At 37.4% G+C, this 16,869-nt stretch overlaps 1 protein-coding gene across 4 annotated transcripts in view; it reads right to left on the minus strand.

Annotated features, from left to right (window-relative positions):
* Positions 1–16,869, minus strand: part of TDRD3 (tudor domain containing 3) — a 186,540-nt gene that overhangs the window by 97,358 nt on the left and 72,313 nt on the right. For all 4 annotated transcript variants that reach the window (XM_033177599.1, XM_033177596.1, XM_033177595.1 and 1 more), the window contains exon 5: positions 16,363–16,504. In XM_033177599.1, coding sequence (XP_033033490.1) covers positions 16,363–16,504 — 142 coding nt within the window. The remainder of the gene's footprint in view (positions 1–16,362; positions 16,505–16,869) is intronic.

Here is a 16,869-nt window from a genome sequence, read left to right on the forward strand (position 1 = left end):
GGGCTTAAGAGTAAATAAAATAAGACAGAAGAAAAGATCAGTGAATTTAAAGGTATAGTAATATAATCTACCAAAAAGAGGCCGGGGAAAAAAATGAATAGATCTTCAGTGATTGGTCAGAAAATTACCAGCAGTCTAACGTATGTGTAATTGAAGATATAATACAAAAAAAAAAAAAAAAAAAAAACAGAGTAGAAAGAGGGAAGAGAAAAAATACATACGAAGAAATAATGGCCAAATCACATTTTTCTAAATGTGATGAAAACAATAAACTCATAGATCTAAAAAGTTCACTGAAAACCAAACAGGATAAAACACACACCAGCCATGTTAGGTATATCATAATTAAAAAATCGAATTGTTGAAATCAGTAATAAAGAAAACACTCCTCTAAGAGTCCCTGCCTGGCCATGACTGCAAGTAGTGCAGCTCCCACTGCCCCACCAGAGCACTTCTGCTGACAGCCTCCTGCCAGAATTTGTTTGCTTATGACCTCGCTGCCACCCCTTCAGAAAACTTCCCACCTGCTAAGTCCCTGCCACCCTCTCAGAATGCCCCCCTCCTGTGGTGCACCTCACCAGAGCTGCCCACCCAAGGCAACCCAACTACCAATACCAGAGTGCTTCCCACCAGAGTGTACCCCCTTCCCATATGGCCCCCTGCCTGCAGTGCCCCTTACTGGGGCACTTCCCACCAAAAGTGCCCCAGTTGTTACCACAGAAGCATTTCCTGCATGTGGCCCCCTTGCTTGCAGCACTCCCCATCATGTTGGCTATAACACCCCCTGCCTGTGGGGCCCTCCTCACTGGAGCACTCCCACTTGCAGCACCCTACACCCATGGCATTCTCCTGCGAGAACACCTCCAAGCTGAGGTAAATAATAATAGAGAAAATGAACAAAACTTCTAAGAAATATGTGGTTATGTAAAGAGACCAAACATACAACTCTGACATTCCAGAAAGAGAAGAAGAGAGAACAAGCAACTTGGAAAAATATTTGAGGATACAGTCCACAGAACTTTTCCAAACCTCATTAGACAGGTCAACATGCAAACTGAAGAAATTCAAAGAACCTCTGTGACATACTATGCAAAAGAAAAAAAATCACAAAGGCAGCTAGAGAAAAAGAGCACTTACAAAAAGAATCCCATTCAGCTAAGAGCACACCTTTCAGCTTAAATCTCACAAGCCAGAAGAGAATAGGGCCTATTTTCAATATCCTTTTTTTTTTTTTTTTTTTTTGTTGTTGTTGAGACGGAGTCTCGCTCTGTCGCCCAGGCTGGAGCGCAGTGGCCAGATCTCAACTCACTGCAAGCTCCGCCTCCCAGGTTTACGCCATTCTCCTGCCTCAGCCTCCCGAGTAGCTGGGACTACAGGCGCCCGTCACCTCGCCCAGCTAGTTTTCTTTTTTTTTTTTTGTATTTTTTAGTAGAGACGGGGTTTCACCATGTTAGCCAGGATGGTCTCGATCTCCTGACCTCGTGATCCGCCCGTCTCGGCCTCCCAAAGTGCTGGGATTACAGGCTTGAGCCACCGCGCCTGGCCTCAATATCCTTAAAGAAAAGAAATTCCAACCCAGAATTTCCTTTGCTTCATAAGCAAAGGAAAAATGAAGTCCTTTTCAGACATGCAAATGCTAAGGGGATTTATTACTACCAGACGTGCCTTACAAGAGCTCCTAAAGGGAGTGCAAAACATAGAAATGAAGAAATGATACCTGTCATCACAAAGCACACTTAAACACATATTCCACTGACACTATAAACTATGCAATCACGTCTACATAACAACCACCTAACAATACGATGACAAAATCAAACCCTAACATATCAATATTGACCCTGGATATAAAATGGTTAAATGACACACTTAAAAGGAATAGGGTGGCAAGTTGGATAAAGAAGCAAGACTCAACTGTTTGCTGTCTCCAAGGGACCCATCTCACAAGTAATGACACCCAGAGGCTCAAAGTAAAGAGACAGAGAAACATCTTTCAGGCAAACACAAAACAAAAAAGAGTAGGGGTCGCTATTCTTCTGTCAACTAAAACAGACTTTAAACCAACAACAATTAAGAAGCACAAGGAAAGGCATGACATACATAATAATAAAGAATTCAACTCAACAAGAAGACTTAGCTATCCTAAATATGTACATACCCAACCCTGGAGCACCCAGATTTATAAAATAAGCTCTTCTTGACCTATGAAAAGACTTAGACAAACACGGTAATAGTGAGACACTTCAACACCCTACTGAAAGCATTAGACAAATCATCAAGGCAGAAACATAACACAAAAATTCTGGACTGAAACTCAATACCCAATCAATTGGACCTAATAAACATATGCAGAATCCTCTGCCCAACAACCACAGAATATACATTCTTCTCATCTGCACACAGAACATAGTCTAAGATTGACCACATGCTTGGCCATAGAGCAAGTCTCAATTAATTCAAAAAAATCAAAATCATACCAAGCACACATTTGGACCACAGTGCAGTAAAAACAGAAATCAATAGCAAGATCTCTCAAAAACACACAATTACATGGAAATTTTAAAACTTACTCCTGAATAACTTCTGGGTGAACAATGAAATCAAGGCAGAAATCAAAAAATTATTTGAAATTAATGAAAAGAGAGACATAACATAAATCTTTTAGATGCTGCTAACACAGTGATAAGAGGAAAGTTTTTAGTGCTAACCATCTACACATCAAGAAGTTAGAAAGTTCTCAAATTGGCTGGGTGTGGTGGCTCATGCCTGTAATCCCAGCTCCTTGAGAGGCCAAGGTGGTCAGATCACTTGAGGTCAGGAGTTCAAGACCAGCCTGGCCAAGATGGTGACACCTTGTCTCTACTAAAAATACAAAAAAAATCAGCTGGGCATGGTGGTGCGTGCCTGTAGTTCCAGCTACTCAGGAGGCTGAGGCAGGAGAATTACTTGAACCCCAGAAGCAGAGGTTGCAATGAGCCAAGACTGCACCACTGCACCCTGGCCTAGATGATAGAGTGAGACTCCATCTCAAAAAAAAAAAAAAAAGTTATCAAATTAACAATCTAACATTGCACCTAGAAGAAAAAGAATAAAAAGAACAAACTAACCCTGAAGCTAGCAAAGGAAAAGAAATAACTAAAATCAGAGAACTAAGTGAAATTGAGATGCCAAAATCCAAATAAAAGATCAATGGAACCAAAAGATGGTTCTTTGAAAGAATAAACAAGATTGATAGACTGTGGACCAGGCACGGTAGCTCCTGCCTGTAATCCCAACACTTTGGGAAGACAAGGTGGGCAGATCACTTCTGGTCAGGAATTTGAGAACACTCTGGCCAACATGGTGAAACTCTTGTCTCTACTAAAAATGCCAAAATTAGCCACATGTGGTGGCACAGGCTTGCAATCCCAGCTACTTGGGAGGCTGAGGCACGAGAATTGCTTGAACTCTGGAGGTGAAGGCTGCAGTGAGCCGAGATTGCATAACTGCACTACTCCAGCCTGGGAGACACAGTGAGACTCTGTCTCAAAAAAGAAGAAAAAAAAAAAAGGTTGATAGACTGCTAGGCAGATTAACAAAAACGAGAGAAGATCCAAATTGGCACAATCAGAAATCACAAATATGATATTACAACCAATCCCACAGAAATACAAAAGATTCTCAGAAACGACTACGAACATCTCTATGCATACAAATTAGAAAATCTAGAGGAAATGGATACATTCCTAGAAGCAGTCTCCAAAGACTGAACCAGGAAGGGGGTGAAATAAAAAGTTTTGAAACTGAATCATTAATAAAAAAAACCTCTTAACCAAAAAACATTCTAGACCAGATATATTCACAGCCAAATTCTATAAGACATATGAAGAAGAACTGGTTAGCAATCCTACCGAAACTGTTCCATAAATATCAAGGAGGAGAAAATTCTCCCTACTTCTTTGTACAAAGACCAGCATCATCTTGATGTCAAAATCTGGCAGTGATGCAACAACAACAAAAAAACTTCAGGCCAATATTCCTGATGCACGTAGATGAGAAAATCTTCAACAAAATACTAGCAAACTAATCCAGCAGCACATCAAAAAGTTAATTCAGTATAATCAACCGGTCTTTATCCCTGGGACACAATGTTGGTTCAACATATGCAAATCAATACATGTGATTCACCACATAAACAGAATTAACAACAAAACCACATAATCATCTCAATAGATGCAGAAAAGGCCTTCAATAAAATTCAACATTCCTTCCTGTTAAAAACTCTCCACAAATTAGGTATCTAAGGAACATACCTCAAAATAATAAGAGCCATTGTGCTGGGCAGAGTGACTCAGGGCTGTAATCACAGCACTTTGGGAGGCCAAACAAGGAGGATTGCTTGAGACTAGGAGTTCGAGACCAGCTTGCGCAACCGAGATCTCATCTCTACAAAGAATTTAAAAATTAGCCAGAGTTGGTGGTGTCCACCTGTAGTGTCAGCTACTCAGGAGACTGAAGCAGAAGGATCCCTTGAACCCAGGAGTTCAAGGTTATATTGAACTATGATTGTGTCATTGTGCTCCAGCCTGTGTGACAGAGTAAGATTGTCTCAAAAATAAAAATAATAATAAGAGCCATCTATAACAAACCTATAGCCAACATCATACTCAACAGGCAAAAGCTGAAGCATTCTCCTTGATAATTGGAACAAGACAACGATGCCCACTTTCACTACTATTATTCAACATAGTACTAGAAGTCTTTGACAGAGGAACTATGCAAGAGAAAGAAACATATGATATCCAAATTAAAAAAAAAAGTCAAACTATCTCTCTTTGCTGATGATATCATTCTACATCGAGAAAAACCCACAGACTCCACCAGAATTGGTTATTATTAGAACTAATAAACAAATTCAGTAAAGTTTCAGCGTACAAAATCAATGTATAAAAATCAGTTGCATTTCTATATGCCAATAGCACCCAGACTCAAATCAAGAATGCAAACCCATTTACAATGGCCACAAAAAGAATAAAATACCTAGGAATACAGCTTAACAAGGAGGCGAAAGCTTTCTACAATAAGAATTACAAAACACTGCTCAAAGAAATCAGAGACAACACAAACAAATGGAAACGTTCCATGCCCACAGATAGCAAGAACCAATATCATTAAAATGGTCACACTATCCAAAGCAATTTACAGATTCAACACTATTCCTATCAAACTATCAATGTTATTCTTCACAGAATTAGAAAAAAAAACTATTCTAAAATTCATATGGAACCAAAACTGAGCCCATATCACCAATACAATCCTAAGCAAAAAAAAAAAAAAAAAAACAAAGCTGCCCAACTTCAAACTGTACTACAAGGCTACTATAACCAAAACAGAATGGCACTGGTACAAAAATAGTCACACATAACAATGAGTACTGGGTACAAAAACAGACTCATGGACAAATGGGACAGGATAAAGAACCTAGAAATAAATGACACAACTACAAACACCTGATCTTTGACATACTTGACAATAACAAACAATGAGGAAAGGACTTCCTATTCAATAAATGATGCTGGGATAACTGGCTAACCAATATGCAGAAGATTGAAACTGGACCCCCTCCAGTCATCATATGCAAACATTAACTCAAGAAGAATTAAAGACTTTAACTAGAACAATAAAAACCCTAGAAGAAAACCTAGGAAATACCCTTCTTGAGACTAGCCTTGGCAAAGAATTTATGACCAAGTCCTCAAGAGCAACTGCAACAAAAAACAAAAATAACAAGTGGGACCCAATTAAACTAAAGAGCTTGTGCACAGCAAAAGAAACTATAAACAGGGTACACAGACAACCTATGGAATGGGAAAAAATATTTGTCAACTGTACATCCAACAAAGGTCTACTATCCAGAATCTGTAAGGAATTTAAACAAATCAGCAAGCAAAAAACAAATAACCTCATTAAAGAACAGGCAAATGACATGAACAAACATTTCTCAAAAGAAGACATATAAATGGTCAACAAATACATGAAAAAAATGCTCATTATCACTAAAAATTAGAGAAATGCAAATCAAAACCACAATTTGATACCATCTCATAACAGAATGGCTATCATTAAAAAGTCAAAAAACAAGCACTGCTGGCAAGGTTGCAGAGAAAATAAAATACATATACACTGTTGGTAGGAATGTAAACTAGTCCAGCCACTGTGGAAAACAGTTCGGAGATTCTTCAAAGAACTGAGTTGAACTACTATTACTTCACATAGACACATGCGCTCGTTTGATCATTGCAGCACTATTCACAATAGGAAGACATGGAATCAACAAAGAGGTCCATTAACACAGAACTGGATACAGAAAATGTGGTAGATATACATGATGGAATATTACACAGCCATAAAAAGAATGAAATAATGTCCTCTGCAGCAATATGGATGCATCTGGAGGCCATCATTCTAAGCAAACTAAGGCAGGAACAGAAAAACCAAATATCACATGTTCTCACTTATAAGTGGGAGCTAAACACTGACTACACATGGACACAAAGATGGGAATAAGAGACACTGGGGACTGCTTAAGGGAGAAAGGTGGGAGGAAGAAATAAGTTGGAAGGCTACCTATAGGGTACTATGCTCATTACTTGGGTGATGGGGTCTTTCATACACCAAGCCTCAGTGACACACAATTTACCCATGTAAGAAGCCTGCACATGCACCTCCTTAACCTAAAATAAAAATAGGAAAAAAAGGCCGGGCGCGGTGGCTCAAGCCTGTAATCCCAGCACTTTGGGAGGCCGAGACGGGCGGATCATGAGGTCAGGAGATCGAGACCATCCTGGCTAACACGGTGAAACCCCGTCTCTACTAAAAAAATACAAAAAACTAGCTGGGCGAGGTGGCGGGCGCCTGTAGTCCCAGCTACTCGGGAGGCTGAGGCAGGAGAATGGCATGAACCTGGGAGGCAGAGCTTGCAGTGAGCTGAGATCCGGCCACTGCACTCCAGTCCGGGCGACAGAGCAAGACTCCGTCTCAAAAAAAAAAAAAAAAAAAAAAAAAGGAAAAGGCTTAAAAGTAGATAGAGAAAAGATACATGACATAAAAAACATTGCTATAGACTATAGATAGTATAGTAGGTAATTGACAAAGAAATGATGTCCTTAAAACACTTAACAAAAAATGTAAAAATCTTTCAATGTAGAAACATGCATTCAGAGAAAATATCCTTAAAAAGTAAAAAAAAAAAAAAAAAAAAAAAAAAATTCTGACAAACCAAAACTAAAATACTTTATCATCAGCTAACCTGAACTAAAAGACACACCATGCAGGAACTTGATCTTTACCAAAGAAAAGAGAGATGGACAGAAATGGTAAATGTGTAGAAAGACAAAAATATCTTTAAAAATGTTTTTCATTGTTTTAAAAAACCCTTTAAGGGAAAAAAGAAAAATAAACCATGTGTTGTGACCCTTGTAATGAATGTAAAGTATATGACAAAACCAGCATAGAGACAAAACTGGGTACATGAAAGCATAAAATTGTATGGGTCTTACAATATGCATAAAGTGGTATATATTATTGAAGGTAGAAAGAAAGAAGTTAAAGGTACACGTCTTAAACCTTACAGCAACCACTTAAAAACAAAAACACAGTCATATAGTGCAGGGTCCAGCCCCACAGGGTCTGTGGGTTTTTTCTCCTCATGTGCAGAGATAAGAGATTGTAGAAATACAGACATAAGACAAAGAGATAGAAGAAAAGATAGCTGGGCCCAGAAGACCACTACCACCAAGGCACAGAGACTGGTAGTGGCCCCAAATACCTAGCTGCACTGTTATTTATTGGATACAAGACAAGGGGGCAGGGTAAGGAGTGTGAGCCATCTCCAATGATAGGTAAGGTCACGTGAGTCACGTGTCCACCAGACAGGGGGCCCTTCCCTGTTTGGCAGCCAAGGCAGAGACAGAGAGAGGACAGCTTACACCATTATTTATTCTATGCATTTCAAAGACTTTTAGTACTTTCACTAATTCTGCTACTGTTATGTAAAAGGCAGAGACAGGTTTACAGGGTGGAACACGAAAGCGAACCAGGAGCATGACCACTGAAGCACAGCATCACAGGGAGACAGTCAGGCTGAGGACAGGCCTGACATTAGTCAGGCCTTCCACAAGAGGTGGTGGAGTAGAGTCTTCTCTAACTCCCCCAGGGAAAGGGAGACTCCCTTTCCTGCTCTGTTAAGTAACCGGGTGCCTTCCCCAGGCACTGAGGCTACTGCTAGACCAAGGTCCACTAGGTAACGGCGCCTTCGCAGGCACTGGCGTTACCGCTAGACCAGGGAGCCCTCTAGTGGCCCTGTCCAGGCATAACAGAGGGCTCACACTGGTCTTCTGGTCACTTCTCACTGTGTCCCTTCAGCTCCTATCTCTGTATGGCCTGGTTTTTCCTAGGTTATAATTATAAAACAAAAATTATTATAATATTGGAATAAAGAGTAATACTACAAATAATTAATGATATTCATATATAATCATATCTGCAATCTATTTCTAGTATAACTATTCTTATTCGATAAATTCTTTATTATACTGGAACAGCTTGTGCCCTCAGTCTCTTGCCTTGGTACCTGGGTGGGTTGCCACCCACAATATAGCTGATTAATAATGCAGATAACAGAATCATTTAAAAAATGCAATTCATTTAAAAGGAAGTGCTATGATTTGAATGTCCCTCCAAAACTTATGTTGAAATGTAATTGCCATTGTGACAGTGTTAAGAGGTGGGACTTTCAAAGGGTGATTGGATTATGAGTATTTTTCCCTCATGAATAGATTAATGCTGTTATCACAGGAATGGGTTAGTTATCTTGGGAGCAGAATCCTGAAGAAAGATGAAGTTTATCTCCCAGCCTCTCTCTATCTCACATGCTTACTTGCCCTTCCACCATGTTATGATGCAGCAGGAAGGCCCTAGTTAGATACCAAAGCCATGTTATTGTACTTCTGACCCTCTGGAACTGTGAGAAATAAATTTCTTCTCTTCATAATTACCCAGTCTGTGGTATTCTGTTATAGCAGCAGAAAATGGAGTAAAACAGGAAAGAAAAAGCAAAACAACAACAAAAGAAATAGCAAGATAGTAGAATTAAAACTTTCCATACTGAGTTCCATTACAAGTAAATGGTCTACTAATGCTGAAACTCTGTACTCATTAAACAATAACTCCCCCATTCTCTCCTCCCCCAGTCGCTGGAAATCACCATTGTACTCTCTCTATAATTTTTGCTACTCTCAGTATCTCACATAAGTAGAATCGCATGGTATTTGTCTTTTTATACCCAGCTTATTTCACTTAGCATAATGCCCTCTGCCGCTATAAACATGGGTACACAAATATCTCTTCGAGACCTGTTTTCCATTCTTTTGGGTTTATAGCCATAAGTGGAATTGCTGGATCATATGTTAATTCTATTTTTAATTTTTTGAGGAACTGCCATACTGTTTTCTGTAGCAACTATGCCATTTTCTATTCCTACCAAGAGTGCACAAGGCTTAATTCCAAGTTTTCCACATCTTCACCAACACTTGCTATTTTCTGGGTTTTTTTGTTTTTTGTTTTTTACAGTACCCATCATAATGGCTAATGGCTGTCAGGTAGTATATCTCACTGTATTTGATTTGCATTTTGATTAGTGATATTAAACATTTGTGAATGTGTTTAAAACTACTGTATATCTAAGATGGTTAAGATGGTAAATTTTATCTGCATGTTAACAAAATTTTAGAAATTAGGAAAAAAGTAATTTATCCTCAATGAAAAACCAGCAATCAGAATCCCCTACCATATAAAAAGCATTACAGACGATGACCAAATGGGATTTATTCCCAAAATACAAGAATGCTTCGACATATAAAAATCAATCAATGTAATGCATTAACAGAATGAAGCAGGGGAAAACACATGATCATCTCAATTGACACAGAGGAAGCATCTGACAAAACTCAACACACTTTTATAAAAATATACAACAAACTAAAAATAGAAAGGAACTACTCAAACCTAATAAAAGCCACATATAAAAAACCCACCACTAACATCATATTCAATAGTGAAGGATTGAAGGCATTTCCTCTAAGATCAAGAACAAGAGAAGGATGTCATTTTCATCACTTCCATTCAACACAGTATTAAAAGTTTTAGCCAGGGCTAAATAAGGCAAGAAAAAGAAATAAAGGTATTCAAATTGAGAAGGAAAAATAAAATTAACTCTTCACAGATAACATGATCTTATATGTAGAAAACTCCAAACATTCACACTAAAAAGAAAAAAAAAATAACTGTTAGAATAATAAATTCAATAAAGTTGCAGTATGCAAAATCAACACAGAGAAATCAGTTGTGTTTCTCCACACAAACAATTTAGAACAATATGAAAAGGACTTCCCAGGGTCATGAATTGAAATATTTAATATTGTTAAGGTATCAATACTACCCAAAGTGGTCAACAGAGTCAACATAATCCTTATCAAAATCCCAATGATCTTTTTTTTTTTTTTTTGCAGAAATAGGAAAATCTATCCTGCCCAAGGTAATTTACAGATTCAATGCCATTCCCATTAAGCTACCAAAGACTTTCTTCACAAAATTGGAAAAAACTACTTTAAAGTTGATATGGAACCAAAAAAGAGCCCACATCACCAAGACAATCCTAAGCCAAAAGAACAAAGCTGGAGGCATCACACTACCTGATTTCAAACTATACTACAAGGCTACAGTAACCAAAACAGCATGATACTGGTACCAAAACAGATATATAGACCAATGGAACAGAACAGAGCCCTCAGAAATAATACTACACATCTACAACCATCTGATCTTTGACAAACCTGACAAAAACAAGAAATGGGGAAAGGATTCCCTATTTAATACATGGTGCTGGGAAAACTGGCTAGCCATATGTAGAAAGCTGAAACTGGATCCCTTCCTTACGCCTTATACGAACATTAATTCAGGATGGATTAAAGACTTAAATTTAGACCTAAAACCATAAAAACCCTAGAAGAAAACCTAGGCAATACCATTCAGGCTATAGGCATGGGCAAGGACTTCATGACTAAAACACCAAAAGCAATGGCAACAAAAGCCAAAATTGACAAATGGTATCTAATTAAAGAGCTTCTGGCACAGCAAAAGAAACTACCATCAGAGTGAACAGGCAATCTACAGAATGGGAGAAAATTTTTACAATCTACCCATCTGACAAAGGGCTAATATCCAGAATCTACAAAGAACTTAAACAAATTTACAAGAAAAAAATCAAACAACCCCATCAAAAAGTGGGCAAAGGATATGAACAGATACTGCTCAAAAGAAGACATTTATGCAGCCAACAGACACATGAAAAAATGCTCATCACTGGCCATCAGAGAAATGCAAATCAAAACCACAATGAGATACCATCTCACACCAGTTAGAATGGCGATCATTAAAAAGTCAGGAAACAACAGGCGCCAGAGAGGATGTGGAGAAAAAGGAATGCTTACACTGTTGGTGGGAATGTAAACTAGTTCCACCAGTGTGGAAGACAGTGTGGCAATTCCTCAAGGATCTAGAACTAGAAATACCATTTGATCCAGTCATCCCATTACTGGGTATATACCCAAAGGATTATAAATCATGCTGCTATAAAGACACATGCACACGTATGTTTATTGCAGCACTATTCACAATAGCAAAGACTTGGAGCCAACCCAAATGTCCATCAATGATAGACTGGATTAAGAAAATGTGGCACAGATACACCATGGAATACTATGCAGCCATAAAAAAGGATGCATTCATGTCTTTTACAGGGACATAGATGAAGCTGGAAACCATCATTCTGAGCAAACTATTGCAAGGACAGAAAACCAAACATCACATGTTCTTACTCAGAGGTGGGAAGAACTGAACAATGAAAACACATGGACACAGGGTGGAGAACATCACACACTGGGGCCTGCCAGCGGGTGGGGGAAGTGGGGGAAGGATAGCATTAGGAGATATACCTAATGTAAATGACGAGTTAATGGGTGCAGCACACCAACATGACACATGGATACATATGTAACAAACCTGCACGTTGTGTACATGTACCCTAGAACTTAAAGTAAAATTAAAAAAAAGAAAAAGAAAAATCTATCCTAAAATTCATATGGAATCTCAATGCTGAATAGCCAAAACAATCCTGAAAAAGGTCTCACTTTCCAATTATGAAACTTAATAAAAAGTTACAGTAATCAAAACAGTGTGGCATAAAGATAGACATTTAGACCAGTGAAACAGAACACGTAACCTAGAAATAAATTTGTTAATATATGGCCAAATAATTTTTTATGAGGGTGACAAGATCATTCATTAAGAACACTATTTTCAAAAAGTAGTGCTGGGAAAACTGGATATTCGCATGCAAAAGTATGACTGGATTTTTTACTAATACAAAAATTAACTCAAAATGGATCAAAGACCTAAGCATAAAAGCTAAACCTATAACAATTCTTCAACAATTCTATGCATCAAAAGACACTACAACATAGTGAAAAGGCAACAAATGGGATGGGAAAAATATTTGCAAAACATATTATCTTAGTAGGGACTGATATCCAGAATCTATAAATAACTCATACAACAACAACCACCAACAACAACCTGATTAAAAAAGGGCAAAGAACTTGAATAGAAATTTCTCCAAAGAAGATATACGAATGGCCAATAAGCACACAAAAGGATGCTCAGTATTACTAAGCATTAGGGAAATACAAATCAAAACTATAATGAAGCCTGGGCACGGTGGCTCACAACTATAATCCCAGCACTTTTAGAGGCTGAGGCCAGCAGATCACCTGAGTTCAGGAGTTGGAGACCAGCCTGGCCAACTCAGTGAAACCCCATCTCTACTAGAAATACAAAAATTATCTGGGTGTGTTGGTGCACACCTGTAATCCCAGCTACTTGGGAGGCTGAGACAGGAGAATCGCTTGAACCTGGGAGGCAGAGGTTGCATAAACCGAAATCGCGCCATTGTACTCCAACCTGGGCAAGGCTCCATATCAAAAAAAGAAAAAAAAAAAAAAAAAACTACAATGATATTCTATTTTACCCATGTTAGAATGGCTACTATCAAAAAGACACAAAATATCAACCATTGGTGAGGATGTAAAAAACTAGAACCCTTATACAATCCTGGTGGAAATGAGTGTAAAGTAAATATAAAACAGTATGGCAATTCTTCAAAAAATTAAAAATACAATTATATGGTCCAGCAATCTCATTTCTAGATCACACACAAGAATTGAAAGCTGGGCCTCAAAGAGATATTTGTATACCCATGTTCATAACAGCATTATTCATAAGAGTTAAAAAGTGAAAACAACCCTAATGTCCATTGATGGATAACTGAACAAAAGATGGTATAGATATACAATAGAGTACTATCCAACCTTAAAAAGGAAGGAAATTCTGACACACGCTGCAACATAGATGAACATTGAAAATACTATGCTAAGTGAAATAAGCCAGGCACAAAAAAGATACATACTGTATGATTCCACACATATGAGTTACTTAGTCAAATTCAGAGACAGAAAGTAGAATGGTAGTTGCCCGAGACTGAGAGGAGGAAGGAATGCAGAGTTACTGTTTAATGGGTACAGAGTTTAAGTTTGAGAAGATGAAAAAGTTAGGGAGGTAGATGTTGGTAACAACTGTGCAACAATGTGAATATTCCTAATGCCACTGAAATTTACACTTAAAAAATAGTTAAGTTTTATGTTAAGTTAAAAATGTTAAAGTTAAGTTAATGTTAAGTTAAAAATGTTAAATTTTATGTTACGTATACTTTGCCACAATAAAAAATTTTTTTTTAATCTATAGTTTGGGGGCACTAAAACTTATAAACCTATAGCATTTTGTAAATTACATCTGGTACCAACTTGCTACAGTTACAATGCCTGCATATAGTTTACTGAAGGTTTAGTGTTTCTTCACTTCCAACATTAGCTTTATGGTTTATAATTTCTATGTATATCACTGCCAGCTGCTCAAGTAACTGCACTTTCCCTGTTTCCTACATTGCTGTGGCTACCATAAAGAACTATAATCATATCAAAATGTTTTTAAACGATTTTAAATGTAAATTTTTATCACTCCCTAATAAGAAATACTAATGTGACTTGCAGGAAGTCAAGTGCGGAGATATATAATTAAACATTTCAAGGGCAACTATCAAACTACTAAACTCTGCGTGCACGTGTGTGTGTGTGTGTGTGTGTGTGTGTGTGTGTGTGTTGGTGAGAAGGTTCCTACGAATGTTTACAGTTGTTAGCAAAGTGGTCCTGGCTATGGGACTGGGTTGTGAGAAAATTATATAAGGTATTAGACTTAAGAGCATTTTACCACACTTTAAAAACTCTCTACTGATTAAAAAAATACAATTATATCAGCATACGAAAAGATCCCATGAAATGGGTGAAGTTTCTCTAGGAAAAAGTTCACAAACTTGGCTGTTTATGTAAAACTATAAAGCTACTTCTGAATTACTTTTTTGTGACATTTTCAATTAAACAATGCAGTTGTGGAACATTACTTTATATTGCATAGTACAGCAGCCCAAGTCACAGCATATTCATATCATAAGAAATTAGTACTAAGGAATAAAAATGTGCCTAATGTCCTTATCTATTTACCTCCCAAACACAGGCACTTTCCAACTCAGAAAACAGGAGAATAGTGTATCATAAAATACCAAAAGCTTGAAATATTGCTTAGGCCCTTGGCTGACTTTACAAAACAGGCAAGATTTGAGGGTGTCACAAGAATACATTTCAGCTCAAGGAGTAATCAGTTTTACAATTCATTCATTCCACAAATATTTTTATGTGCTTTGTAATTCATTTATACCATGAGTATTTTTTATGATGCCTATTACATGTAAAGTTCAGTGCTACCGCTTTGGAGATCACGAAAAGGCTGCTCTGGTATAATAGAAAAAAAATGGTCTTGGATTGTGCTCAGATCCATCACCTGTCTAATCATAAAGTAAGTTATTTAACAGCCCTTATAAAAACTACTGGGAGGGTAACATGAGATACAGACGCAAGACCCCAACACCGTATCTACACATGGTGTTACATCTACACATCTAACAAATACGTGCAAAACTTAAGAAAGATGATACAAACAAAAATTCTAGCCTCAAAAGCATACTATCTGTTAAAGGAGATGAGAAATGAACATAATTTTACTGCTAGGTAAAAAGCAATACACTGTTAAAAATAATAAAATGCTTAAAGAATTCAATAAGGAAACAAGTACTTCACCTTGAGAAGAAGCAATCATTTGATCTGGGTCTAAAAGCACAGGGATGATTTGGCTATGCGGGGATCAGGAGAGAAAAAACAAGATGAATAACGTAAAAGTGGAAAAACGTTTTATTAAAAATGTATAACTGAGGAAATCATAGAGAATCAAAGAAAGACGAAGCAACTCCATTTGGCTACAACAAGATCTACATGGAAGAATTTAGAAAGTTGAAAATTAAACGTAAACGAACTAGGGCTAGATTATAAATGGCGTTCGATCTCAAATTAAGGCATTTGAAATAAAAGCATCTCAACTATGCTGAAGGAAGAAAACCTGGTGAAAGTACATAAAATAAATTAGAAGATGGAGAAAGGATATGTGGATAGACAGTCAAAAGGCTACTACAGCAGTCCAGGCAAGAGACACTAAAGACCTAAACTACAGTAATAATAAGAACTGAAGAGCAAGGAAGTGATATGAGATTTGACGGCAATGGATCAACAGAAATGGTTGTTGGAAGCAAAGTAGAGGAACGATTACAAGATAACCTACATGACTGTAAGGATGAAGATATTGTTAATATAAATGAGGGAAAATATCAACTAATGAGACTAGGAAGTCAAGCACAACAAGAACTCCATTATAGTGAAATTCTAACTTACTTTTACTTGCACGTATGTGTGTCTGTAGATAAGACAGGTATATATATATTCATATATATGCACACTTTTGTTTTTTGCAGAAAGAATTATACACAAATAAATTGTATATAGCTTATAACTGGTATCTTGACAGTTTTGTAACTTGTCAGGAAAGAATGTTTAAACATAAGGAATAAAATGTAACAAATACTGAAAAAGTATATCTACTTTAGAGAAACAATACGCTTAGACAAAGATAGTTTCTCTAAAGATAATCACGTTCCATTCTATTCAACTCTGACACAAAGAACTAATTTTACTCATTTTTGAAAGAGCTCTTTAATGCAATAAAAAAGAGTGTAATGTTTCAAAAGTTCAAGCCATAGTTTACACTTACTCTCTGTAACTCCCATTTCTCAATAAGGTGTTCCACTTCACCACCAAGAACTGTAGTGTTAGAGTCATTCAAGAGCAGGAATCCATTTTTTATGTCAACAATGCCTGAGAGCTTAACTTTAGTTCCAGGTGGTGTGTTCAGGCTAAAACAAAGAGAAAAGTGTTAAAAACATATTGAAGCTGAGAACACATGGACACAGAGAGGGGAATGACACACACTGGGGCCTGTCGAGGGGTGGGGTAGTGGGAGGGAGAGCATTAGGAAAAATAGCTAATGCATGCTGGGCTTAATAGCTAGGTGATGGGTTGATAGGTGCAGAAAACCACCATGGCACATATTACCTATGTAACAAATCTGTACATCCTACATATGTACATTGAAATTAAAAAAAAAAAAAAATTGACACTCTTTCCCAAAACTGGAATTCAGTCTCATATTGTGACCCAATCAGGTTCTTCAAAATGAACTAACACCAAAACTAATTTTTCAGGAGGCTGACTATATCAT

Source organism: Trachypithecus francoisi, unplaced genomic scaffold (genome assembly GCF_009764315.1).
Source record: "Trachypithecus francoisi isolate TF-2019V2 unplaced genomic scaffold, Tfra_2.0 Lachesis_group18, whole genome shotgun sequence".
NCBI classification, from domain to species: Eukaryota; Metazoa; Chordata; class Mammalia; order Primates; family Cercopithecidae; genus Trachypithecus; species Trachypithecus francoisi.